At 33.3% G+C, this 24,830-nt stretch overlaps 3 protein-coding genes across 3 annotated transcripts; 2 read left to right on the top strand and 1 right to left on the bottom strand.

Annotated features, from left to right (window-relative positions):
- The first annotated feature begins 2,690 nt into the window (after positions 1-2,690).
- LOC120125513 (protein HEAT INTOLERANT 4-like) lies at positions 2,691-9,184 on the top strand. The gene is made up of 14 exons (XM_039143929.1): positions 2,691-3,067; positions 3,463-3,501; positions 3,607-3,660; positions 3,792-3,855; positions 4,137-4,195; positions 4,755-4,879; positions 5,069-5,128; positions 5,779-5,837; positions 5,951-6,030; positions 6,772-6,810; positions 6,998-7,060; positions 7,148-7,195; positions 7,279-7,407; positions 8,717-9,184. The coding sequence occupies exons 1-14, from the start codon at positions 2,897-2,899 to the stop codon at positions 8,762-8,764; spliced, it is 1,038 nt and encodes a 345-aa protein (XP_038999860.1). The 5' UTR covers positions 2,691-2,896; the 3' UTR covers positions 8,765-9,184.
- Positions 9,185-12,539: 3,355 nt separating this feature from the next.
- On the top strand, positions 12,540-13,616 carry LOC120125514 (protein MIZU-KUSSEI 1-like). The gene has a single exon (XM_039143930.1). It carries the CDS (start codon positions 12,654-12,656, stop codon positions 13,467-13,469), a length of 816 nt encoding a protein of 271 aa, XP_038999861.1. The 5' UTR covers positions 12,540-12,653; the 3' UTR covers positions 13,470-13,616.
- A 4,333-nt stretch (positions 13,617-17,949) lies between these two features.
- Positions 17,950-19,677, bottom strand: LOC120125545 (cytochrome P450 78A7-like). Its single transcript, XM_039143950.1, has 2 exons — positions 18,663-19,677; positions 17,950-18,566 (listed from the first exon to the last, which is right to left on the bottom strand). Exons 1-2 carry the CDS (start codon positions 19,659-19,661, stop codon positions 17,952-17,954), a joined length of 1,614 nt encoding a protein of 537 aa, XP_038999881.1. The 5' UTR covers positions 19,662-19,677; the 3' UTR covers positions 17,950-17,951.
- Positions 19,678-24,830: the final 5,153 nt, after the last annotated feature.

The raw sequence follows: 24,830 nt of genomic DNA, 5'->3' as shown, positions 1-24,830 counted from the left end.
ACACATGAGTCTCAATTATAATTATTATTTGTGGATTGTGATGGTATACAATTTATGTAACATTTCTTATTCAGACTGAATGATGAGTCAGGTAAGATATTCACAAAATTAAATTAGAAAAATGGTAGAATCAAACGAACCATAAACTTGCAGAACACATAATTAAGCATTTAAGGTCTATATTGAACTTATTATAGATTTTTGAGACTAAGGATGTAAAATATGAAGAGTTCATACATCCAGGAAGCAATTTAACCCATTTTCAATTTAAGGTGTATCTATCTTTCCTAATGGTATTCATACCAGGTGTTGGATATCAATAATATTTTTATAAAGGGTAAACTACAGATTTGATCACTTTCGTTTGAGTTTTATAAACGTATGGTCACTAGATTCAAAAAACATAATACATAGTCACTATCGTTTTATTTAATTAAGATGTGGTCACTGAAACGTTGAGTTTCATTAGTTTAATGACGTGACACGTTAGTAAAAGATTTAACTTTTACTTTAACCCTTGAACTTTAGATAAAATACTAATTAGGGACTATTTTATAAATACAAAGTAATTTAGGGACAAAGTTATAATTTACCCTTTTGATGTACTTTTCTTCTTCCCCCAGCTTCGCTCCCCCCACTTGCTCCCTTCTCTTTTATACTCTGAATAAAAAATAAAAACCAGTGCTTACCTGCAATGAGATCTTCTTCCCAGTTAATATCATCATCTCCCTCATCATCATCTTCACGTTTAGCTTTCATGCCAACTTGCCGCTCAGAAGAGTCAGAAAGACCAGTTTCCAGAGGAATGTCTGACAATTCGCCTTGTTTCTTAGCCATTTCTTCTAGTTCTTGTTGTTTCTTATACAGAACAGCATAATAAGCTTTAAGGCACTCGTCCTTCCAATATAAAATGGAGAGAAAAAGAATGTCAATTCTAGTAAATGTAAAACTTCTAGGACAGGAAAAGCAAAAGAAAAAATAATCAAAGAACTAGATGGCATAGACAAGATGAAGGAAAGAATAACAATCCATCTCATTGTACATACCTGTATATTATTCTTATCATGATTTTCAACGACCGACTTTTTGTCATCTTAAAATCTGGTTGTGCTGAACAGCCATCTATCTTTGACTCCTCCTGCTTGACCTCTCCACGTTGTTCCTTTGTCAGGTTCGTTCCTCGCTTTATCATCCAAGGTGGCAAAAATTTCAAGGATGTGCTTGCACTTTCGGTTTTGATATCTTCCTTGCTATCAAGACCAGAAAAAGCAACTTCAACCTGTCAAAGGCCAAAAAGCTCTAATAACAATCCAACTTGATGGTAGAATATACAGTATTTGAAGTTAAGAAATGGCATGCTCAAGTCTCAACACTGTTGAGGCAAATCTCTAGTAAAAATAACAAGAACGGAAAATCCAAACTCCAGCAGAGTTTGGAAAACTGATATTTTTGAATGAGAAGCAATGCCTTTAGCTAATCAGCATGTTGCATGAAATCCATGAATACTCGATTAAGGTTTTGAGCAAATTTGAATTTCCAAAATCTGGAAACATGACCAGAAAAATACCATTCAAAGAATGAAATAGTCTAGAAATTACACTAACAATAATTTACACAAGTAATGTGCCAAAGTTTAGCATCAATACTACATAAGTATTAATAAACCACGCCCAGCAGCACCTGCTCGAGCTTCCCATGCTTGGAGAGTTCCAAATTCTGGAATAGGCATATCTTTTACCCAGTTGAGTTGTTCCATTAATGGTTTAAGTTGTACCACTCCCAGCGGTTATGTTACTCGCTTTTTCATTGTCCTTAGCCATGGAAGCAAAAGAGAAGGGAGCAAGTGGGGAGGGAAGTTGGGGGAAGAAGAAAAGTATATTAAAAAAGAGTAAATTAAAACTTTATCCCTAAATTACTTTGTATTTATAAAATGATCCCTAATTAGTACTTTATTTAAAATTCAAGGGTTAAAGTAAAAATTATACCTTTTTACTAACATATCACATCATCAAACTAACGGAATGACTACGTCTTAATTAAAATCAAACGAAAGTGGCTATGTATTATGTTTTTTTGAATCTAATAACCATATGTTTATAAAACTGAAACAAAAGTGACCAACTATGTAATTTACCCCTTTTATAAACTAAAGTTTCTGGAACGGTTTATTTAATGATATGAATTCTTAGGGCATTATTGATAAACATGTAACTGATATCGATAGTATTTTAAAATTATATAAGTGATTAATTGAGATCAATTTTTTTATTTTAAAATATATAAAATTGATTTTTTTTAATTTTTATATAAAATATTTATTTCTTTTTATATAATCCCTAAAGTAAATATAATTAAACTCTTAAATTAAAGATTATTAAGAGATTAAATATATTCAAAATTTTGATATATTATAACAACAACACTAATTTATTTATTTTAAAAATTCATCATTTTACTTAAAAAATTACTAAATAGCAATATTTTTAAATACATTAATTAGAAAAATAAAAAAACCACTGATGCCAAATTTTAGTATCCAAACAAAGTAGAGGGATGGCTTAGTCCAAATCCCAAATAACCAAAATACAGATACCATACCAAACAAAAATGACCGTACGCTGAGGATTTGCATTATTTAAATAAAGCATTTGAAATCAGTTCAATCAGCCCCTTGAATTTTAATTACCTCGGCCCCGCCTTTCCCCGCCTCTCCCAAATAAAACCCTCAAAATTTGGTAAGCCGACACCGCGTTGGATTGACGCTCACAAAACACACATAAAAAAAAAAAAGGAAAATCCACAGAGCTCCTACGTTAGAACACTCACCCGAATCTTCCCTGCCGTTGCCTTCATCCTTACCTGTTTGTTTTTGTTGTTGTATTTTGATAATAACCAAATGAGGAAAGGAGCAAAGAGAAAAGCCGCCTCTCAGAAACAAGAGGATACGCAAGTAACAGCTTCGCAACAGAATCGGGAGGAGAACCATAAACCTTCTCCCAAAGCTAAGCGTGCTAAGATCTCCAAGCCTCAACCCGAGCCTGAGTACTTTGAAGATACGCGTAACTTGGTATAAGATTTCTCTGCCTTTTGTTTTTCTATTATTACTGTTGGTTGAGGTGAAGTTTAGAATTTGTTGTTATTTTGCCAAATAGGATTGCCATTAGGGCTTCTTTTTTTTCATGACTTCACTGTTTAGGTTTATTCAATTTCTGAACAAATGCGACATTAAAAGGCTTAGGTTATCCGTTTACTTCTCCTGATTTGAATTTTGAACTTTTAATTCTGGTTACGCGTCGGTTACAAATTTGAGTTGTGATACGCTCGCCTTCTCTTGTGAGGATTAAAGCTGAAATGGATTCAAATTTAGTGCTTGGATAATTATCTATTTGAGATGATAGTGAAGAAAAGTCTTGCTATGTTTTTTTGTGTTTTTGATGAAAATTGTCAATTTGCATTGTGCAGGAGGATTTATGGAAGGCTGCATTTCCTGTTGGAACAGAGGTTGGAATTTTGAGCTTGACATGTTTAGTTTTTGTTTTTGGTTTGTCTTTTTTGATGATTTTAAGTTCTATTGCTTACAGTTTCTTTTTTCTCTTGTTGTGGCAGTGGGATCAATTGGACACTGTTTACCAATACAATTGGAACTTTTCAAATCTAGAAGTCAGTTGAAAAAACTTATTTATTTATTTATTTTTTTGCTTTCTATGTTCTCATCTTAGTTCCTTGCTTGCTGCTTTTGTTTTCCACATTTAAAGCTAACAGGAATTTTTTACTGTTCTGTTTCTGGTCAGGATGCATTTGAAGAGGGGGGAAAGCTATATGGAAAGAAGGCTTATCTCTTTGGTTGCACAGAGCGTGAGTTGTTCACTGCTTTGGTTCTAGTGTTTCACACCTTTATATCGACAATTTTCAATTCCTCGATGGAGAAAATGTTTTTTATGCCATTGGCTGCATTGTTTGTTTTATTTTTATTTAACTTATACCATCTTAAGAAGAAAGAAAGTCTGTGTGGTTTCTTTATTTGTGCCAAGTTCCCATAAGTTTCTTTTACTAACATTGAAATTTCAATTTTTCTGACCTTGTCCTTTTTGTCCATCCATTACACTTATTAATTTAGTCCTTTTCCGTTTTTGCAGCTCAATTGGTCCCTTACAAGGGAGAAAACAAAGTCATTTGTATACCCGTGGTTGTGGCTGTAAGTCGTCCAACATGGCTGTGAAGTGCTTTTAATGTTTTTCATGCTAACTCGATTCAAGGGGTGTTTCCCTTTTATCTTGTGATAAATGGACAAAGTGATTGCAGCATTTTTAATGCTGAAGGCTTATTGAATAGTATCTATATGCTGCTTTGAAGTCATGTATTCACTTCACCTCTCTATAGGTGTGGACAACATTAGGTTTTTGATCACCATCTCAAACTACATGTGAAATGATTCATTTTCCATATGATTTATTTTTATCAGTTTCAATCTATTATATTTTTCTTTTGATGGAAGGGTACCTTGTTTTTCCTTATTTAATTTGGATCAAATTAGCAACAGTCTAGATTTTGTGAGTTAAAAATACTCTTTCAATTTAGTTTTCTTTTATAATTAATAAATGAATACTTGTTTTAGCAGCAGTTTTTTATTTTCCGCGACTGCAATGACATTATTATTTATGGTTTATGAGATTAATTTGCTTAAAGTAGTTGTTTCCATTATGATCCTGTATTTTCATACTGAATAATCTTTGACTTTTGCTTGTCCACTTCAGGTTGTCTCTCCTTTCCCACCGTCAGATAAGATTGGGATTAACTCAGTGCAGAGAGAAGCTGAGGAGATTGTTCCTATGAAACAAATGAAAATGGATTGGGTTCCATATATTCCACTTGAGAATAGGTACTCAGTTTTTTTCTTTTTAATCAGGTTTAATGTTCATACGGAGGAGTTGTTTAATTTATTTCATCCATAAGATTGGACAAGCTTATAAATTGAAATATCATATATTTTTTGTTCTATTTACTTTTGAGTTTGAATTGATCTAGAACCAAACTGTGAGGTGATTTGTACATTTTGATTCTTCTACAGAGCCAGCCAAGTAGATAGACTGGAATCTCAGATATTCATCTTAAGTTGCACTCAAAGAAGGTACAGTTGTGCACACTATGCTTGCTAATATCCCCCCCCCTTTTTCTTTAGCATGAGATTGTCGGCTATAGTAAATCAACCACAGTGTCTTCATTTCAATTGTTCCGGTTTGAGATTGTTAACTTTGGCCACTTATGCTTTGCTTGGTTCTCACTAAAGAAATTGCTATTTTATTTAGACTTGTATATTGTGTAGCAGGCCGCAGGAAAAAAAGGGGTGGGGGTTCAAGTATTGGATGAGGTTTGCTTATTTTTGCAAACAGTTCACTGAATGAAATGCTGATGCTTGTTGAAAATAACAATACAATGGAACTTGTGGTCATTCACAGAGTCTTCAGCACTTTCTTATCAATGTGTATTTCTAATGTTTGGATCTTTCTGGATGTGTGGTTTCCCACTGAAATTTCCTTCTATAAAGGGCTATTTAATATGTCCACTAACGAATGAGCCTAGGTGATTGTTTGATACTTATTTTAGCCTATGAATTTCTGTGTTGTATAGATTGAAAAATTATTTCGAGTAAGCTTTTGGCATTTACATTTCGTTATCTAGATCATATATATTCTCTCTTTGAATGTTGGGTGTATGTGTGTTCCTAATGCATGCATGTATTTTGATTAACATTTTTTGTATTTGGAATTTCTTCTGCAGGGTTGCTTTGAAACAAATGAAAATAGATCGTCTCAAGAAATACGAGTATTGTTTGCCATGTGAGTTTTCTAGATATCTCTGTATCCCACATATTATGCAAAATATGAGAAACCAATTAAGGAAAAAGAACCCTTATTTATTGCTAAGTTGTTTGGCATGCCTCCATTGACAGATTTCTATCAGCCTTTGAAGGAAGATGAGCTTGAACAAAGCACTGAGGTTCAAATAATTTTTCCAGCAGAACCAAAGCCGGTAATGTTTCTGTATCTACTGAGGAAATTAATTATGACCAACACTGGATTTTTTGGTTATAAATGAGTGGATGGGGTTGATTTTAGGGTTTGAGCTTGACATGTTTTGATTGAACTATTACATTCACTGTAGTTAGAGCCTCTATTTTAAGGCTCAAGGCTGAAATAGAGGTGCTCTCGTGATTAAAAAGCTAATCCCTAAAATCATTAACACATAATGTCATATGTACTTATGTATTATGTCTGACACTCCGATGGTTTGAAACTTTGAGGTTTGAAGTTCAAACTCTGTGGAGGCTGAGGTTTGCACATGCTTGTAAACTTAAGTATAGGTGCTCTTATAACTTTAGAAGTTAACCCTACACCTTTGCCTCATGCAAAGATCTGGCATTACTAAGCATCATTACTGTAGACTATAGTGCTTAATTTTCCTTTGCTTAGATGTTATCCTTTTCTTATTAATATCAAACTGTCCAGTGTTCATCAAATAGAAATATAAACTTGTTAAAGGAAAATAGGTGAAAACAAAAAGGGAACTCATTTGAGCTTTGCTTTGCACCTTAATAAATTATTTGATTGGTAAGGGTCTGAGCCTCTGAGGTACTTTTCTAGACTTAGTTGTGCCTTAGTGTCTAGGCAACTACTCCTTAATTCACTGTATGTAACCATTTTCAAATGGATAGCCGAGGCAGCTATTCTGCAAAGTGTTATGTAAATTAATACATCCTTTCTGGTCTTGCAGGTATTTTGTGAATTTGATTGGGAGTTGGATGAACTTGATGTAAGCTTATCTCTTTTCATCTTTATGTTACAGTCTAATTAACATGATTTTTTGTGAAGTTTGAATTACGTGAATGGGTAGCTTGGAATTTGTTTTCAATTTCAGTTCCTTGCTGTAGACTTCAGTCTTTGGCTGTTATTTACTTGTCATAGGAATTTCTGTCTAAATTGTATCTGCCAATATGCAGGAGTTTACTGATAAATTGATTGAGGAAGACGAATTAGATAAAGATCAAAAGGATGCCTTTAAGGTGAAGTTTGTTTGAATATCCACCAATTAATTGTGGATTCATATATTTATAACTGCTTTTCAGCCTGACAAGCTTTTGATTTTGTAGGAGTTTGTTAAAGAGAAAGTTAGAGAAGCAAAGAAAGCTAATCGGCAGGTATATCATTGGTAACATTGCTTCTTGACTTATAAAAATATAGTTTGGTCAGGATGAGTAATTCGAGCAATTCATTTCTGCAGGCAAGAGAAGCCCGCAAAAAGGCCCTTGAAGAAATGAGTGAGGAAACTAGAGCAGCATTTGAGAACATGAGATTTTACAAGTTCTACCCAGTTCATACTCCGGATGCTCCCGATGTATCAAATGTGAAGGTAAGCTGTTATGATTTACTCCTGATGTAATTATTTATTTTGTTAAATTGTTTTGTGAGTTCTGATTATTTTCTAGATGGGGTTATTTATATTTTTTATGCAAGCAGATTTTTCTTTATAGGTAATAATCTTGTTCTGAGTGCTTGTTACATAATTTATCAGTTCTGATTTTTGGGTTTCATCGATTGATAAACATTAATCTTATGGTCTGCTTTAAATATGCTGCAGCAACTCTAAAATAGTAAAATTTGTTGGATTACTTTTTCTATTAGTTTTGTTTTATATTTTTCTCTAGGACTAGTAAATCGAACGAGTTACACACTCCTGTTAAACTGGGTCTAACCCCTCATTTGCATCTATCCTTGGTGAAGGACATAATTTCACTTTTGATTGGAAAGGATATTATTTTTAGGCATACTTCAAGGGCGGCAAACTGGGAAGCTGATAAACTTGCTAAAGATGGGATAGGGTGATTTTGGTTATAGTTGTGTTGTTTAACAGGAATTGTTCCTCCCTGTTTTGTTGGATGTTGTGTTAAGTTTTATGTTCTTCCGTTGGAAGTGTAGGAGTTCGTTCAAGCTTGTAATCTGGTTATTATGAATAAAAGTTTTCTTGGCTCTCTTTTCCTCCTTCGTTGTTCCTTCATGTTACTCTCATAACATGGAGGGATTGAAGGAGGATTTTAATGGGGCCTTTCTATCAAAAAAAAAATGTAACAACTGTGACTTCTACGTAGATTCTTACGACAGTTATTTATGTTCCTCCAAATTTTCGTTATTCTTGAAATATGATTATTGACACCTTTGTTCTACACATTTGGGATTTGACCCTCCAAATGCATGGAAAAATTTAGAAAAAAAACTTAAACATACCTATATCAGACACTTATACTCAAGTCCAAATAACATTGGTGGTTGTAACTCCTTTAGTTCATGAGATTGCTTATAATGCAAACATTGCTTGGTAAATTTCAATTAATATCCATGTCACTTATTGAATTCGTATTGAATCATAATCAACGTCTTTTGCATTAAAATGAAATCATAACCAGCTCATTTTGTCTTCATGTTGTGAGGTTTATGAATAATTTTTTTTTTTACAGTCTATAACACATCTTCAGTAACTTTGTCCACTAAGATCATACTTAAGCAATATCATCTTGAGGATTCAGAATGTCACATTTATATTTTTATTCTGCTGAGTCAACAAGTCATAATGCATTTCTCATTATTAATTTTATCAAGAATATAATAATATGATTGAAAATTTTCTGAATTTGATTTGAATGTTTTGTGATTCTTTCTTGCAGTCTCCTTTCATAAACAGGTATTATGGGAAGGCTCATGAGGTTCTTTAATGGACGTCTCATTTGGGATCTAGTGTAAGTTGTTGAGAGACGCTCTAAAGAACATGTTGGCTTGCGAGAGCATCATCTGTTGCATTTTTCTGTTACTCGGAAAAGCTTTGGGAGCATTCATTCAGTGCCCCATGAAAGGCCGGTATCTTAGGAGGAAAAAATTAAACTTGTAGCTTTATTACTCTTTAGATAATTAAGCAGATGCTCATCTTGTGACAATAGGAGGAATTTGTAGAATACTCTGTTGAGGCATTTTCAGAAGGTTTTGAAAGATTTCTTAAAGCTCAAGGTGCTTAAAGTCCAGATACAGCTTGAGCATGTCTTTGTTTTATCCGCCAGAGCCGTTTTTTGTTCGAACTTAATTGTACTATGAACAAAGTCAATGTGAAAAACTAGCAGACTGCTGTGTATTTCTATTTTAAACTCCGGGAATCTCATGGTTTTGGAATGCCCTATGTTCTTACAAGGTAACTGGCTGGGGCTTTATACAAGCTTCAGTTCGAATAAAACAGTGAGGTTTGAATCCGGTACGGAGCAGCCGTATCCTTGTGGTATGATAAGAGGTTCACGAAGAATGAAGAAGAAAAGATTTGCGAGAAAATGCAATGGGTGTAGAGATCACCGGCTAGTGAAACAAAAGCCATTAATTCTCATGGCCGTATGCCGTATGCGTGAAAGTGGGCCAATAGATTATAGCAGAAATCGTGATTGGGCTTACAATATGAACGTTTCACGGGGTACCCCAAGTTGAATGATACCACCGACCACTGGATCGAAAAACAAAAATCAATTCTTCATATAATGTTTAAACGGAAATCTTCTCAATCCTTCAAAGAGTTTTATGAGGTTCTTCAATGCCCTTCTCTTGTATTGTATTTAGCAATCGTAACATCAATATAAACTTCAATCTTTTTATGTATCATATATGGAACAAAGTTATCATAGTTCTTTGGTATGTTCTCACGTTATCGCGAATGTAGTTTTTCCAAATCTTTCGGAACTATTTTTATTTGATTGTATCCCAAAAAACCGTATATGAATACAAACAAACAATGATTTGTTGTGTTAGCTACCAGAGTGTCAATCTGGGTAAAGAAAGTTATCTTTTGAACTGGTTTGATTGAGGTTGCGATAGTTAACATATATATTCTTATTTTTTTCTATTTTTTGGAACGAAGATCACGTTTGTTATCTATTTGAATAGTTACCACTCGTAAGAATCTACAATCGAATTGTTTCATCGCTTGTTTTGTTTGAAGCAACATTTTGAGCCTCATTCTTCTAAACTCATGTTGTATGGGCTTACATTCAATGGAAGCTTGTGTTTTACAATATTCGTGTTTAACACAAACATGGTACGTCTTTAAATTCTTTTCTTAGATTCACATTATTTTAAATTTACTTGTTTTCTTGCTCTATCACTCTTAGGAGATCAGAAGGTAATTCATAATCCTCATCATGTTTGTCGGAATCAATCTCATATAACTCGATTAAAATCAACCCTTGAACTAATGCTAGCATCATTCATACAATTGATATCAAGAGGCCTAAAAAGATGATGAAGAAAATATATAGCGAAGCAAACAAATGAAGAAATAGGAAAAATGTTTCATGGAACGAAAAAATGAGAAAGGATTGAATAAAACAGGGTAAATGCAAGCATTAATTATTAACTGATAAACATAAGCCCTCACAACAGATTTCTTATTGCTTTCGGGCTTAAAGCAAAAGGTTTGTTCTCTGAGCATCCCTCTGAAGAGGTCAATAGCAATCCAATTATTCATCATATAGCCTGGGGGACATGGACAAATTCTAGATATATTCCTCGCTGCAACATCTTCTTACCCCGACAACATCGATATTGAGTTTCTCAAATGCTTTTTTAGTGGACTTCACTAAGGTTTTTCTCAAATACTCATTCTTTGTTAGAATTCAAATCTGATTTTACTTATGGATGTCGGCAAAGCTGGAAATTTCATGAAGCAAATGTGGCAGTAGTATATCGTGACAAGAATTGAAGGCAACAACGGCAAAACATTTGTGTGGCAACAAATGGAATTCATCTGCAGCAAGCAATTTTCAGAAGATGAAATTGCAACAACATATGGGAGAGATTGAGGCGGTAAGAATTAAAGATGGACAGCAAACACACTTGGCAAATGTTTTAAAGCTCCATGTTGCAGCAAGAAAATCATATCAATTAAGAAAAGTTGAGGCGACAATACAAGGATGAAGTGGCAGCTTTTGAAAGCATAAGAAATACTTAAAAATTAAGTAAAAGATAAGGCTGCATTAATTAAAAGAATATTACTACGGCAAGGAAGAAATTAGCTGCAAACTTAGGCGGTTTAGTTCTCCTCTCTCTATCTGTGTGTGTGTATTCAACTTAGTTTAAAGGCATTGGTTCCCCTTGATATCTTCACTAGATAACATTGGTTCCAACTTCCAAATCCCTGCTGAACTCCTGTAGGTACTTTCCTAAGCTCCTTCACAGTTTAGCTCCTTTTTCGACAGTGAGTTTCACCCCATCATGGTATTTTTTTGACAACTTATACCAACTAAACGTCCTTCCATAATAAATTTCAGCTTTTGGTGGAGGTGCTGAAAGGACTGCTCCTACGGAGTAGATCCAAGGTCTCCTCATTAAACAATTATAAGTTGGGGCTATATCCATAACCACAAATTCCACGTTATATGTCATGACCCAATTAACAAGGGAACATCAATCTTTCATAACCCCTTTTCTAATTCCATCAAAAGCTCTCGTTATGGTGTGGCAAGGCTTCATATGTTTCTTTTCCACTGGAAGTCCGGATACTGTAGAAATAGCAAATATGCTTCGTATCTTTTTTGTTATTGTCCTGTGTCTATTTTTTTTCTTCTCTCTAATTTATTCAGATTGATACAAGTCGCACAACTGGCTTTAATGGTGAGTCTTCTAACGAGGGTTTTCTGCATATACAAAAACTCAAACTTGAGACGTGATTAAGCACTATCACACTGTTTCCCATTTGAATTAACCCGTTGATATTGTCATGTGTCTATTAAATAAGCCTATATACTCGTTAAAGGAAAATTGATTTTTATTTTAAAGTCTAAATTCAATACTAAAATAAATTGTTTGAATTCATTCATTTAATTAAACTCATATATATACTAAAAGAAAGTAAACTCAAATTTCATTTTTAATATTTAATTATTATAAAACCGATTAAGGTTGTAAACAATTTAAATCGAATATAATAATATATTTGAATTCAGTTTATTCCAACGGTTTAGTTTTAATTTAATAACAACTAAACATAATTAAGTTTTTTTAACCAAATCTTCAAATTCAGCTCACACCAACAACCGACCAAACTGAAACAAATTTTTAATACCTTCATCCAAACTGAAATGGGTTAAAAATTAAGTGTTTATTTAATAAATTGAGAAATCAAATTAAATTTATAAACATAGCATGCCACAGAAAATTAAGTGTCACAAATTTAATTAATATTAACTCAAATATTTAATTCAGACATAATGTGTTTTTTAAAAAAAATAAAATGACAGCATTGCAACATGGAGTGATGAAGTAATTGTTTATATACTTATCTCATTAAATATTATTTTATTTATTTATTGAAACATAAATAATATTAAATACAAATCATCAAACATAATAATAAAAAATTCATTTATGTTTTATAAAAAAAATAATCATTTATGTTGTCTAATATTAGTAAAAGTTTGAAAACAGAACAGTGCATGAAAATGGAGTAACCAACTTTGGTTTCCATTTAGATGTAGCTTGAATTTTCGAAACCTAATAACAAGGCATATCATTAGGAGATAATACCTGTCATTTCTATCATTTTATCAGTTTGCTCTAACTAATATAGCCTTGATGCCTGCCAACACCTCTCTCTATATCTCTCTCCATATGCATCTTTTGTATGCATCCCATCCGATCCAAAGTCCATTCATGGGAGATTTCTCACCTTCGACCGAGGAATCTCAGTCCTTGACGTCTCCGAAAGCTAATTCGAATGTGATCCCGCGTGCTCAGCCGATCTCCCTCGTCCAACCATCGCGAAAGAACGACAAAGATAAATCCAAAGTGGTCCGTGCTTTCCGATCCGTGATCCGTGCGTTTCCGATCATCAACCCTAGATGCCAGTGCACCGCATGCCCCACTGCCGGCGTGTCGACCGAGTCGAAAATCAATTCGAGTACTCGAGTGACGGGGACTTTGTTTGGGTTCCATAAAGGTAAGGTGTCACTTTCTTTGCAGGAGAACCCTAAGTGCCTGCCTTGGTTAGTTGTGGAGTTAGCTTTGCAGACCAATGTGCTACAGAAGGAATTGAGTAGTGGGATGGTTAGGATCGTCCTCGAATGCGAAAAGAAAGCCGATAAGGACAAGATAATGTTGCTCGACGAGCCTTTGTGGATGATGTATTGCAACGGGAAGAAAACCGGGTACGGCGTGAGGCGAGAGGCGACGGGGGATGATTTGAACGTGATGGAGCTCCTCAAGGCTGTTTCAATGGGAGCTGGGGCTTTGCCGGGGAACACCGAAACCGAAGGTCCTGACGGGGAGTTAGCCTACATGCGGGCTTTCTTCGAACGAGTCATCGGTTCAAAGGATTCGCAGACGTATTACATGGTGAGTCCCGATACGAGAAACGGGCCCGAGCTCAGTATATTTCTTGTGAGGCTCTGAGTTTAACATGGTTCATCAAAGGAGTTTGATATAGAGAGTGGTGATTGGCATAGATTATGGGCTCCAATTGATTCAAGATTGGAGATGCTCTGTAATGAATATACATCCCCATGGTTTTAAGGTATTCTAAGGTTCCACCTAGGCAGCTTTGTACACATTTTCTTTTTCTTTTCAAATTATCTAATGAATAATTTGTAGCTTTTTCTTCAAAGGTTGATCGAAGTAATCTAATAAGATACTTTTTCCTAATTTTTATTGTTAAAATTCACGCACACATTATAAAATTCTCTAATTATAATGATTTATGATTATTAAATAATAAAAAATTAATTATCAAATTAAATTTTTTTATATTTACATTATCTACTTTTCTAATCGGTAAAAATTTCCTCATTTTCAATTGTGTATAACATAAACTTCAAATCAACTTTTTAAAAGTGAATTATAGAAATAACCTTCAAAATTTTAGTATTGAAAAAGTTATTCATATAAAAATATTATTTTATTAAAATTTAATTTAATAAACATATAAAATAGAATTCATATGATATTAAATTACATAAATTAATATAATTTGAAGGGTTAGGATCCACTTACATCTAGTGTAAAACTTTTAGTTTTACACTTTTTTAGGATCATTGGATGAAGGGAAATCAAAGGCTGAGATTAACTCCTTATTTTTTTAGCGAATATCTTCACATTTCCTACTGTTAATCTCAGCATTTGATTTCTCCCTATCCAACGATTCTAAAAAGATGTAATACACTATGTAATTGGATTCTGCCCCTAATTTAAATATATAAATAACTAATTGATCTAGTGGGATGATACCTTAGATCCCTAAAGTAATATCAAGATTCGAATCTTAACGTTTACAAATGGAATAAATTGAAATGAGAATATCACCCTCACCCTGAAATATTCAATCTAAAAAAATGTTGATATTCTGGCTAAAAGTATTTATTGAATTTATTTGTTTTGTGGATATATTGTTTTGATGGAAGTTGGTGGCTTCTGGTATTCTTAGAAAAAAATTGAGGCCTACTTCTCGTATCACCGAATAACCATTCTCAGGGTGGAGCTCTCCTCTCATTCAGGCCACCGAATGGCATTTCCATCAGCTTTGCAATTGGTTTGCAGCTGTTGCTTGCCAATTGGTCCGTATGTGATGATTGATTTAATTTTTTTAAAAATATATATATATATATATATATATTAATAATAAGACATAAATAAATTTGCAGAATAAATGACGTTAATAAAACAAATAATTAATATAAAAAATTATATTTCAAAATAAACAATACCTCTAAAATACACGTACATCAGCTGCTGTTCGCACCTTTCTCTCTCACCTCCTTTACTCTTTCAAGTTCAAAACTCTCTCTCCCAGCACTGGCAGTAGTAAATCATTGCTGCCTTTCACGTGCTTTTGTTGGCCTTTCCATTCTTAAACAGCCACACAAATTTTAAACTAAATATTATTATAAGAATCAGGTGATGAGCCTCAATATGTCTTGTTCTATGCTATAGAACATATTAAATATAATAATATTAAATTATGGTTATGATCATGTGATTGTGAAATTATGATCAGAAATATCAAGTTTGTTATTATATAATTTGTTTTTTAAATAATCATATTTAAAAGTTAATTATATGATGGATAATATTTAGATAAAATTTAATAATATGGGTAATATTTAGAGAATTTTTTTAATAAATAAAAAAATGATTATCCAGCTCAGTTGGTAGAGCACAAGATTATTAACCTTGAGATCGTGAGATCGAGTCCCATGGAAGGTATTTCATAATTCGGAGTTCTCTTACAAAAACTACTTTCAACCTAGTGTTGGAGATAGCCTACTATCTTACCACCTCTACCTCATACATATAGAAAAAAAAGGACAACCATTTTTTTTAATAAATAAAATTTGGTATTAGAAAAGGTAAATGAAAATAAGAGAGAAGGGTGGAGGTGAGTATTAGTAGTACTGGTAATGCGCGTGCATTATATTTTGGTGCGAGAGAGGCAGAGGCAGTGGGAAGAATCACATAACAAATCGTACAGTCATCGTTGACCCTGAAACCTGTCGGCAGCTGTGGGCTCTACCTCCGGTGACAAGAGCTTGTTTGATTGAGAGTGAGAAATCATCCATCAGGTTTTGGTTTTTACTTGGAGTGCGAGCCCATCTGACATTCCACCATCCATCCTTTCTTAGTCCGTACTGTTCCACTTCGCTGGATATCCACGACTCGTCACAACAGTAAGAACAAACGAGTTAGAAATTAGGGTAAATTACAATGATGATCACTCAACTTTTAGAATATTTTCTATTTGATCACAGAACGTTTAAAACATGTATTATAATCATTAAATTTTAATTCACTTTCATTATAGTCATTAAAAATATTAACATGATATGTTAAAAAATCCTAAGGGGGTGTTTGGTTCAAGGATTGTGGGATTCCCATAATCTCATCCCATGAGAATCCCACATTCCCATGTTTGGTTGGCCGGGAATCTCATTCCCGGTAATGTTTTATTAACAATAGTAGATTTTTTGGGGTATATTACTGAGAATGACATTACCTCCATTCCTTTAGGTATTGTAACATTACCGGCGTTTTGGACTAAAATGCCCTTAAATTATTATTATTTTTTCAAAAATATCCTTCTGTCATTGAATAATAAAAATTATACGAATGTTAAATTATAAATTTATCCTTAAATTATTTTAGATTTACAAAAAAAAGTCTATAATTAAAATTTTATATGAAGTTCAAGGTTTAACAAAATTTTACCCTTTCATAAACCTTTTTTATATTTTTAATTTTGTAAAAAAATTATATAAATATTATGAATTTAATTTTTTAAAGAAAATATATAAATATTTTACAATTTGTAATATTATACAAATATATAATAAGAACAATTTAGTCAAATATACATTCCAATAATCTTTTATTCCTTTAATCAAACACGGTAATCTTATATTCATGCTAAACTAACAAACACAAAATACAACATTCTCAGTAATCATATTCCCTGATAATCTTTTATTCACATTGGTAATCTTACATTCCGTGAACCAAACGCACCTTAAGATCCTTCCGAATTGGTAGCTCCCACTCCTTTTTAGTTCTTTATTATTCCTACCAACGTTTAGTAGCTTATCCTATTAGAAATATTATTCAACTCCTCTTCTTTTCTTTTTTTTTTCTTTTGATTCAAACTTGTCAGAATTTTTTTTAATTTCCTCACATCTTAATTAAAAATAAAATTAAAACTTTATAATCTGCCACATTCAATTGTTAGATCAACTTTAAATTAAATTATGTCAATCTTCTAGCAAAATAGAACCTTCCAACCATTGAATTTGGTCGACGGCTTCTCCATTCTTTTGAAACTCGCCAAACTTGTAATTGGTACTTTTGCTTTTCTATTCTTTTTCTTTATTGTTTTGTTGTTGTTTATTGTCTACTACTATAGATCATAGATGGTTGTGATTGTGGACAATAAAGGAAAGAATACTAAAAAATAATGATGACAAGATAGCGACAATTGCCAATTCAAAAGATCTTTATGTTTCTTTTAGGGTTTTTCACATGTTACGTCAGATTTCGCGACGAAAACTAATGAAAGTGACTATAATAAAAGTGAACAGAAATCTAATAACTATAATACAAGTTTTCAAAGTTCAATGGTTAAAGTAACAATAACTTAAAAAATTTGTGACTATTAATGTAATTTACCCTAAAATTGAATTGTACTTTTATCTAATTTGTAATTCAGTTTAGATGATAATCATAGCAAAAATATTCTCTCAGCGACCTAAATTTGGGTTTTCAATTGTTTAGGGTTAAGACTATGTACAAGATTTTAATTTTAGACATTTAATATTGTTGAATGAATAAAAATAAAAAATTGAGATTAATTTTTTTAATAAATATCTTTACATTTTTTATTTTTAATCTCAGTTATTTATTTCTAGTAATTCAAAAATATTAAATCTATGTAAAATTAAAATATTTTACCTAATATAATTAGATCCTATCATTTTATTTTAATGAATATCTTTCATTTTTTCTCTCAATTGTTTATCTCTATTAATTCAACGATGTTAAATTTATATAAAATTAAAATATTTTACACAATATAATTAGATTCTATCATTTTATTTTATTATATAAATTAAAAATTAAAATGCATAGATATTATAGTATGAGTTAAATATTTAACCCATTGAATGAAATTAAAACCTATTAAAAAAACAAGTTAGAAAGCATGCATTGCAATTAAAAAGCGAAACATATTTTAATTATTAATTAATAAAACTTAAATAAATTCAGGAGCAGCCTTCAACAGCCAAACCAAAATTGGAGCCCCTTTTCCTCAAAGCATTAATAATCCAAGCTTAAATACTATACTGAAATACACTTAAAAGGACACTCAATAATAATAGTAGGAATTATAAAACCCTAAAACCCTGGTTCTCTCTCTAGGGCAACGGCACACAGAGGGAATTTCATTTCACAAGACAGCTTCAGGACCTCGGTCAAATCAACTGGGTGCACACCATAATCTTGAACCCACTTGAAACGTTGGATCAGCTTGGCTACCCACAGGTTGACCGTCACCAGGCCCAGGTTCTTCCCGGGACAGACCCTGCGCCCGGCGCCAAACGGTGCCAGCCTCAAGTCGCCGCCCCTGACGTCGACGTCAGCCACCAAGAACCTCTCGGGCTTAAACTCCAGTGGATCCTCCCACACTTGCGGGTCATGTGTTATGGCCCACATGTTCACCATGGCAGTCGTTTTGGCGGGAACCACCATGCCGTTGCTGAGCTGGACGTCCGACGTGGATAACCTGGCCCATGAGAGGAGTGGCCCTGGGGGATGCATTCGTAGGGCTTCTTTCACCACCGCTTGGAGGTAAGGTAATTTCGCCACGTCGGCGTCGGTTAGGGTTTTGTTTGTCACGACACCGTCAATCTCGCGTTGTAGCCTGGCTTGTGCTTCCGGGTGCAACACCAACTCAGCCATGACCCACTCGGTTAACAAAGCGGTCGTATCGGTTCCTCTAAAAATCATTTCCTGCATGACCCAACAAGAACAAAAGAACTCAATGAGTGAACTCAATGTCACTTAACATGCAAATATTAAATGAAATGAAACTATACTATTACTAACCCATAAAACGGAAACCATGTCATCCTCTTGGAGTTTTTCTTCACCATCAAGAGAGAGCAAAACATCTACAAAATCATCATTATCAGAAAGGCTTTTCAACTCACTGAACCTTTGATGTTGCTCAATGATGCCTTTGACGAGCTTTCTAACTCGGGGAACGAGTTTCAAGCAACGTTGGTTGATACGAAAAGGGTCATAAAAACAACTCAGCCAAGGAAAATAATCAGACCAGTTAAAAGCTCCCAAGAGTTGAAACCCTTCTCTTACCATATCCCTAAGCTCTTCCAGTTCTTCACTATCCTTTTCCTGATCATATCTCTTGCCAAAAACACTTCCCGTAATATTGTTCAAAGCAGCAAACTGAAGATGTTTTCTCAAAGAAACAACTCCATGGATCTTCTGTTCGTTTGCTATGTCGTTTAGCATGGTTGTGCAGTCTAGTTGACGACCGGCTTCCTGTGCCATCACGCGCTTTGCTGAAAAGAGGTGGGACGAAGCTATTCTTCTCAAAATTCGCCAATAGGTTCCATTGGGAGCGAACCCTATGGCGCGGCTGAACATGAGACTCTTGGCCGACTGCTTGATGGGCCGGTCGGCGAAGTGTGGGGAGTTCAAGATTTCTCGAGCGGTTTGAGGAGTAGACGCCACAACGACAGGTGTGGAACCCAGGCTAATAGCCATGAGCTGGGTGTTGGACCTGGTCCAAGCCATGTCGGCCAGAGAACGGTGAGCCAAACCACGACTCAGAGTAAAGAGGCTGCCAAATATAGGGAGACCCCTAGGACCTGGGATAGGAAGGCGGCCTTTATGGTTCCTTCCATTTTTCCATGCAATTCCTCCGACCGAAAAAGTCCATGTCAGAAGAGCAACAGACAGAAAACCCATACAGAGGGAAAACACAACATAGATATCAAGAAGGTTTTCAGATCCGAAAATGGCTGGAAGAGTGAAAACCCACCAGGTCGTATGATCATCTTTTGAAATCAAACACGACTCCATGCTCTAAGCAATGGGGAAGAAAGAGAGCAAAGAAAAGAAAGAGATGGAGTTTTGTGAAGTGAAGAGTGGACAAAGAGAGGGTAGTAATATAGGGAAGATGTTTGCTGGTGTTTGTTAAAATGACTATTATTGAGGGTTGATTAGGTTAAGGAGTTTTGATGTGACTGAACTAAAAAAGGAGAAATGAAACGAGCGGAGGGGGAGAATTTCACGTGGAGAGAGGAAATTTGCAGACTGAAAATGATCAGCCCAGCTGCATGAGAGAGAGAAATGAGAATGAAATGAATTTGTGTTGGGGTGACGACTGAGGACTAATGACAACGTTAGGGCCTTGTAGTTTATATGCATATTTATGTATATATTCAGTTTATTTAGATCAATAAAGAAAAAAAAGTACATATAAATGCATGCATGTATTGTTTATTTACGGTGTACAATGCAGAGACCGAAACTTTTATAATAAAAAGGTAATTAAATCATTTATAATAAAAGAGGGTAATTATCTTTTTACTTTTATTTTACTCACTAAATTTATATTTTTTTAATTTAGTCACTAAAATTTGACATTGCTCATACTTTGATCCTTCAAGTATTAAATTCTATTGCAAGATTGTAAATTAATTTAGTGGTTAAGTGCTAAGAGTTTTTTTTATAGAAGACTTAAGTTCAAATTCTATTATGTTCATTTTCTCGATATTTTTAGAAAAAATAATGTTGTTTTGACAGGTGTTGTATTTCTATTGCCTTTGAAATTACCTTCTCATTCTATAAAAAATGTCTCCCTTTCTCAAAAGAAATTGTATTTGGCTAGCATGAACCAATTGAATTTAGTAGTTAAGAGACTCGTTATCCTCTCTAAAAATCAAGGATTCGAGCACTAACAAGAGTACAAGTGTTCATAATTAATTGGTTGAGAGTATTCGGACATATATTGTCTCGTAATTATCCCAAATATATCAAAAAAATTGTATTTGGCTAGTTTATTTCTTCTAGTTTTTATTTTCTTTTTGTCTATTTTTTTTAACTTACTCAATAATCATATTTTCTGATTGATTCTTGTAAAATTCTTATTTTTATGTTATTTCTTTGTCTTCGTGTTTTCCCCCCTTTTTTTGGTTTCTAGGTTTCAAGTTAAAATGGAAGTTAAAGAAAGCAAGAATATTATATTTTCTTTCCTTTTTCTTTAATTAATTTTTAAAAATCTTTAAACAAATACTATTTTGTATTCCTTTCAAATTTATATAAAAAAAACTCTTAGCCATAATGATTCATGGATTATAGAAATGGAGATATCGAAGTGCAAAAGCAAATGTGAATTAAGCAACATTAAGAAATTAACCTTAGACAATGAGAAGGCTTGCCTCCAGACATTTCTCTTGCAATAGCCTCAGTAATAAAGCTGCTCTGATTAATGGACTCCTCAATTACTCTACTTACGTCTAGAGCTCAACTCCTTCAGATGTTCAGGTGTGGCAGGATCATGCGCAGAAACACACATCCTCAACAATAATACAATAAATTAAAGAAAGAAATAATGACGGAAATAATGACGGAAATAAACTAAACTTGCAAGAAGCTACAAAAAGATGAAAATCTAATCCACTAAACGGATTAGAATTATGGTTATGGGAAAATAATGACGATTGTGATGATGAAATAAAGAATCCGAGCCAAGCTGGCTGCAACACCCCTAATCTATACCCGATCTAGATACGAATTTAAGGTGTCACATTTAACTTTTCAAAACACACAAAAATCACAAATAGGTATAATTTTAAAACTTATTGTTCCAATCAAAATAAAGAAAATAATTCAATTCTAAATCAAAAATTATTTTACAAAATATCTTAATAATTTACATAGATAACTTCAAAGGTAAGAGTTTACAAAGTACAAAATATATATATGTTTACAAAATCGACTAGAGCAATTCAAATTAAACATATAATACATGCCAACATTTTACAAAATAAACAATAACCTACATTTAAATTGCAATGATTTGATCTTCATAAAAGTATGTTATCCTCAACCCCAGATCAATCGTCAACCTTCTTCAAACCTACGTGTGAGAGAACACACGCTAAGTCGATGATTTAGCGAGGCAACACAATAGTGCTAACTTATTAACATGATCTTATTTGTTTTATTAAAACTGTTTTTCAAAGAGCTTCCTTGAATTCCATATCAAAAGTATACTTATGATTAACTATATTGTGTATGTCTTTGTTCCAATTGCCCAAAGTATACTATTAAGAAATCTAGGTATTTTAGTACTATGAGGTTGTGCACTAATGTTGTCACCACAACTCGTAATTTGCACCGAAGTGCCATATAATTGTCCCGAAGGACCACATAGGTTGCATCGAAATATCACATAGGGTTGCACCGAAGTATCACATATTTGTCCCGGAGGACCACATAATTATCCCAAAGGACCATATAGACCCTCGACTCTTAGCATGTCAACTATACCTCTAATCCTCATACATATACATTGTACTTTTAATCACATAATTAGGTTTAGTCCTTATTCAAAGTGTTCCTTATTCACATAGCTTCTCTGTCATAAAATATATTCACATTCACTGGTTCGAAGCTCATATGTTCATAACACATATTCATAATACATAGTTTGTAACAATTGGAAATTGAATAAAACATTGAAATAAAACATAAAATAAATAAATATTTTTCGATCGAAAACACTAAGGTTGATTTATCGCAAGCCTTCCTCAATTCTATTATGAAAAGAGAAGTTGCACTCACCTTTGCCTCACTAAGGTCTAATCCAAATCCTGTCAAATCTATGTTCAAATACCAAGCTAACTGGAAATCAATTGCTTTCGATCACTGCACAAATAATCTAAAATCAATATCTATCTTATCTCAATTATATCGAATCATAATAACTTGTTATACAAGAAACCTTATATTTCATCTCATTCTTGGGGGTATCGATACACTCCTCAGTGTACCGATACACAAATTGTAACATCCCAAAAGTCGGGTCAATGACCAGAATAGAATTTTGGTAAATTTAGTGACCAATTTTAGAAAATATGGAAAGTTTAGGGACTTAAATGAAAAGTTTTGATGATGGATTTAATATCAAAGTTTGAAAGTAATAAGGGTATTATGGTCATTTGACAGGGAATATTCTTATTTCTCTTTATAAAGGATAATAAGCACGTGAGAATAAGATAATTTCTCTAGAGTCTTCTTCAGTTTCTTCTTCCTCTCAACATGAGCTCTTCATGGCTAAGGTGAGTTTGATTTTCAATTGATTTTCTTGTAATTAAAAGAATGGTTTTAATTGATGGAGCATTAGAAAAGATTAAGAGAACTTAAAAGGAGATAGAAAACTAAAGATAAAGAAGTTATAGAAGATTTAATATAACGGGTGATCAAGTGAAAATTAGAATAAAAGGGTTTAAATGAAATTGAAAGTTGAATTTGACTTGTCACCAACTTGATTAAGGAATATGAAGTGTTAGAATTAGATTTAGAACATGTTGGAAATTGAGTGTGATTCTTGAATGCCATATAAAGGATAGAATGTTGAGTTTAAAGAAGTGATTATTGAGTATAAATGAGTTTAAGTGTGTGTATGAAAGTTAGGAATATTAAAGGAGGTGAAAGATGAAGAGTTGAGATGAAAAGAGAGTGAATTTCGTGCTTAAAATGGAAATTCTGGGTTGTGTGCATCGATGCACTCTCAAATAAATGAGCATCGAATGGAATTAGTGCATCGATGCATAAGGAGTGCATCGATGCACCCCCTTAAGATTAGAACATCGAAGGTGATTTGTGTATCGATGCATGGATAGTGCATCGATACACATGTTAAAGAATGCATCGATGCACTGTAGAATGTACCGATGCACTTCAATGGGAAATGGAATAAATCTTTCTTTCATTCTAAGAAATTATAGATTATAGTATATCAATGGGATACTGATAGTATAAATATATGATTGTGTAGGCATCGATCGAAAGCAAAGTTCAGATAGGTCGGCAGAGTAAGATAAGCAAAGAAAACAAGAGCTTAAGAGTGTTCATTGAGACCAAGTGAGTACATGATAGTAAGTGTACGTTATGTTAAGGATTTAAGATGAGTCTAATTATGATATTATATGATATAAGTACTCAAGCATAAACATGTAGTGATATGGTGTTAGATGTATGGTATATGAGTAAATGCATATGTCTAATTGTTGAATGTATCTTTTTGTGTGAATTATGTAAATGCATGTATTTATGATAATAGGTCATGTGATCATAAGATACATGATAAAATATATGTGAAAGTAATATGACTCATATGTGTTTCTATTAAAATGTTATATGATATGTTATGTATGTGAAATGAATGATATGAATACATGTTAGTATAATAAGCTAGATTAAATGCTATAATTGAATGAAGGGATTGTATGAGAACATGTATATGCGAACATGTGTTATGAGATAAGAATCATGACTATGAACTATGTGAAAAAGAATACAAGCAAAAGTGAAAAACTATGTGATAAGTGAATGTGAATTACATAGAAATATGCTATGTGAAAGTGAACTATGTGCCTACGTAAATATGTGAAAAGATATAAAAAGTAATGTCCATGTCATGTGTTATGAGAGCTATAGGTATAGTTGGCATGCCAAGAGTCGAGGGTTCTACGTGGTCATTCGAGACTTATATGTAATTCTGTGGAACGTATATGTGGTACTTCGATACACTTATTTGGTCAATTGTATTATGTATATGGTTCTTAAGGAGTGATCTTTCGGGACATAGTGGTCCTTCGGGACACAGTGGTCCTTTAGGACATAGTGGTCCTACGGGACAAATTCTACGCGCCCCTAGTGGGATTTATACGAGCTGTGGTGACAACATTGTGCACAACCTATATGTACTCACATACCTTAAGTTCTCAAAAGAGTGCATGGGATTTAAAGATAATAAATATGTGTTATGATAATGTATGTGTTCTTTGTGAAATGATATTGGTGTTATATGACAGGTATAAATGATAAGCTCAGAATCATATGATAATAGAAAATAAGATAATGATAATGAGTGCATATGTGTTTTGTGATAAGAGATGATATGTAATTATGTATGATATGATATTAGTATTTATTCATGTATTATTGTGTTTTGGAGTT

The sequence above is a fragment of the Hibiscus syriacus genome, unplaced genomic scaffold (assembly GCF_006381635.1).
Source record: "Hibiscus syriacus cultivar Baekdansim isolate YM2019G1 unplaced genomic scaffold, ASM638163v2 tig00110432_pilon, whole genome shotgun sequence".
NCBI classification, from domain to species: Eukaryota; Viridiplantae; Streptophyta; class Magnoliopsida; order Malvales; family Malvaceae; genus Hibiscus; species Hibiscus syriacus.
This window is presented reverse-complemented; position numbering and strand designations above follow the sequence as displayed.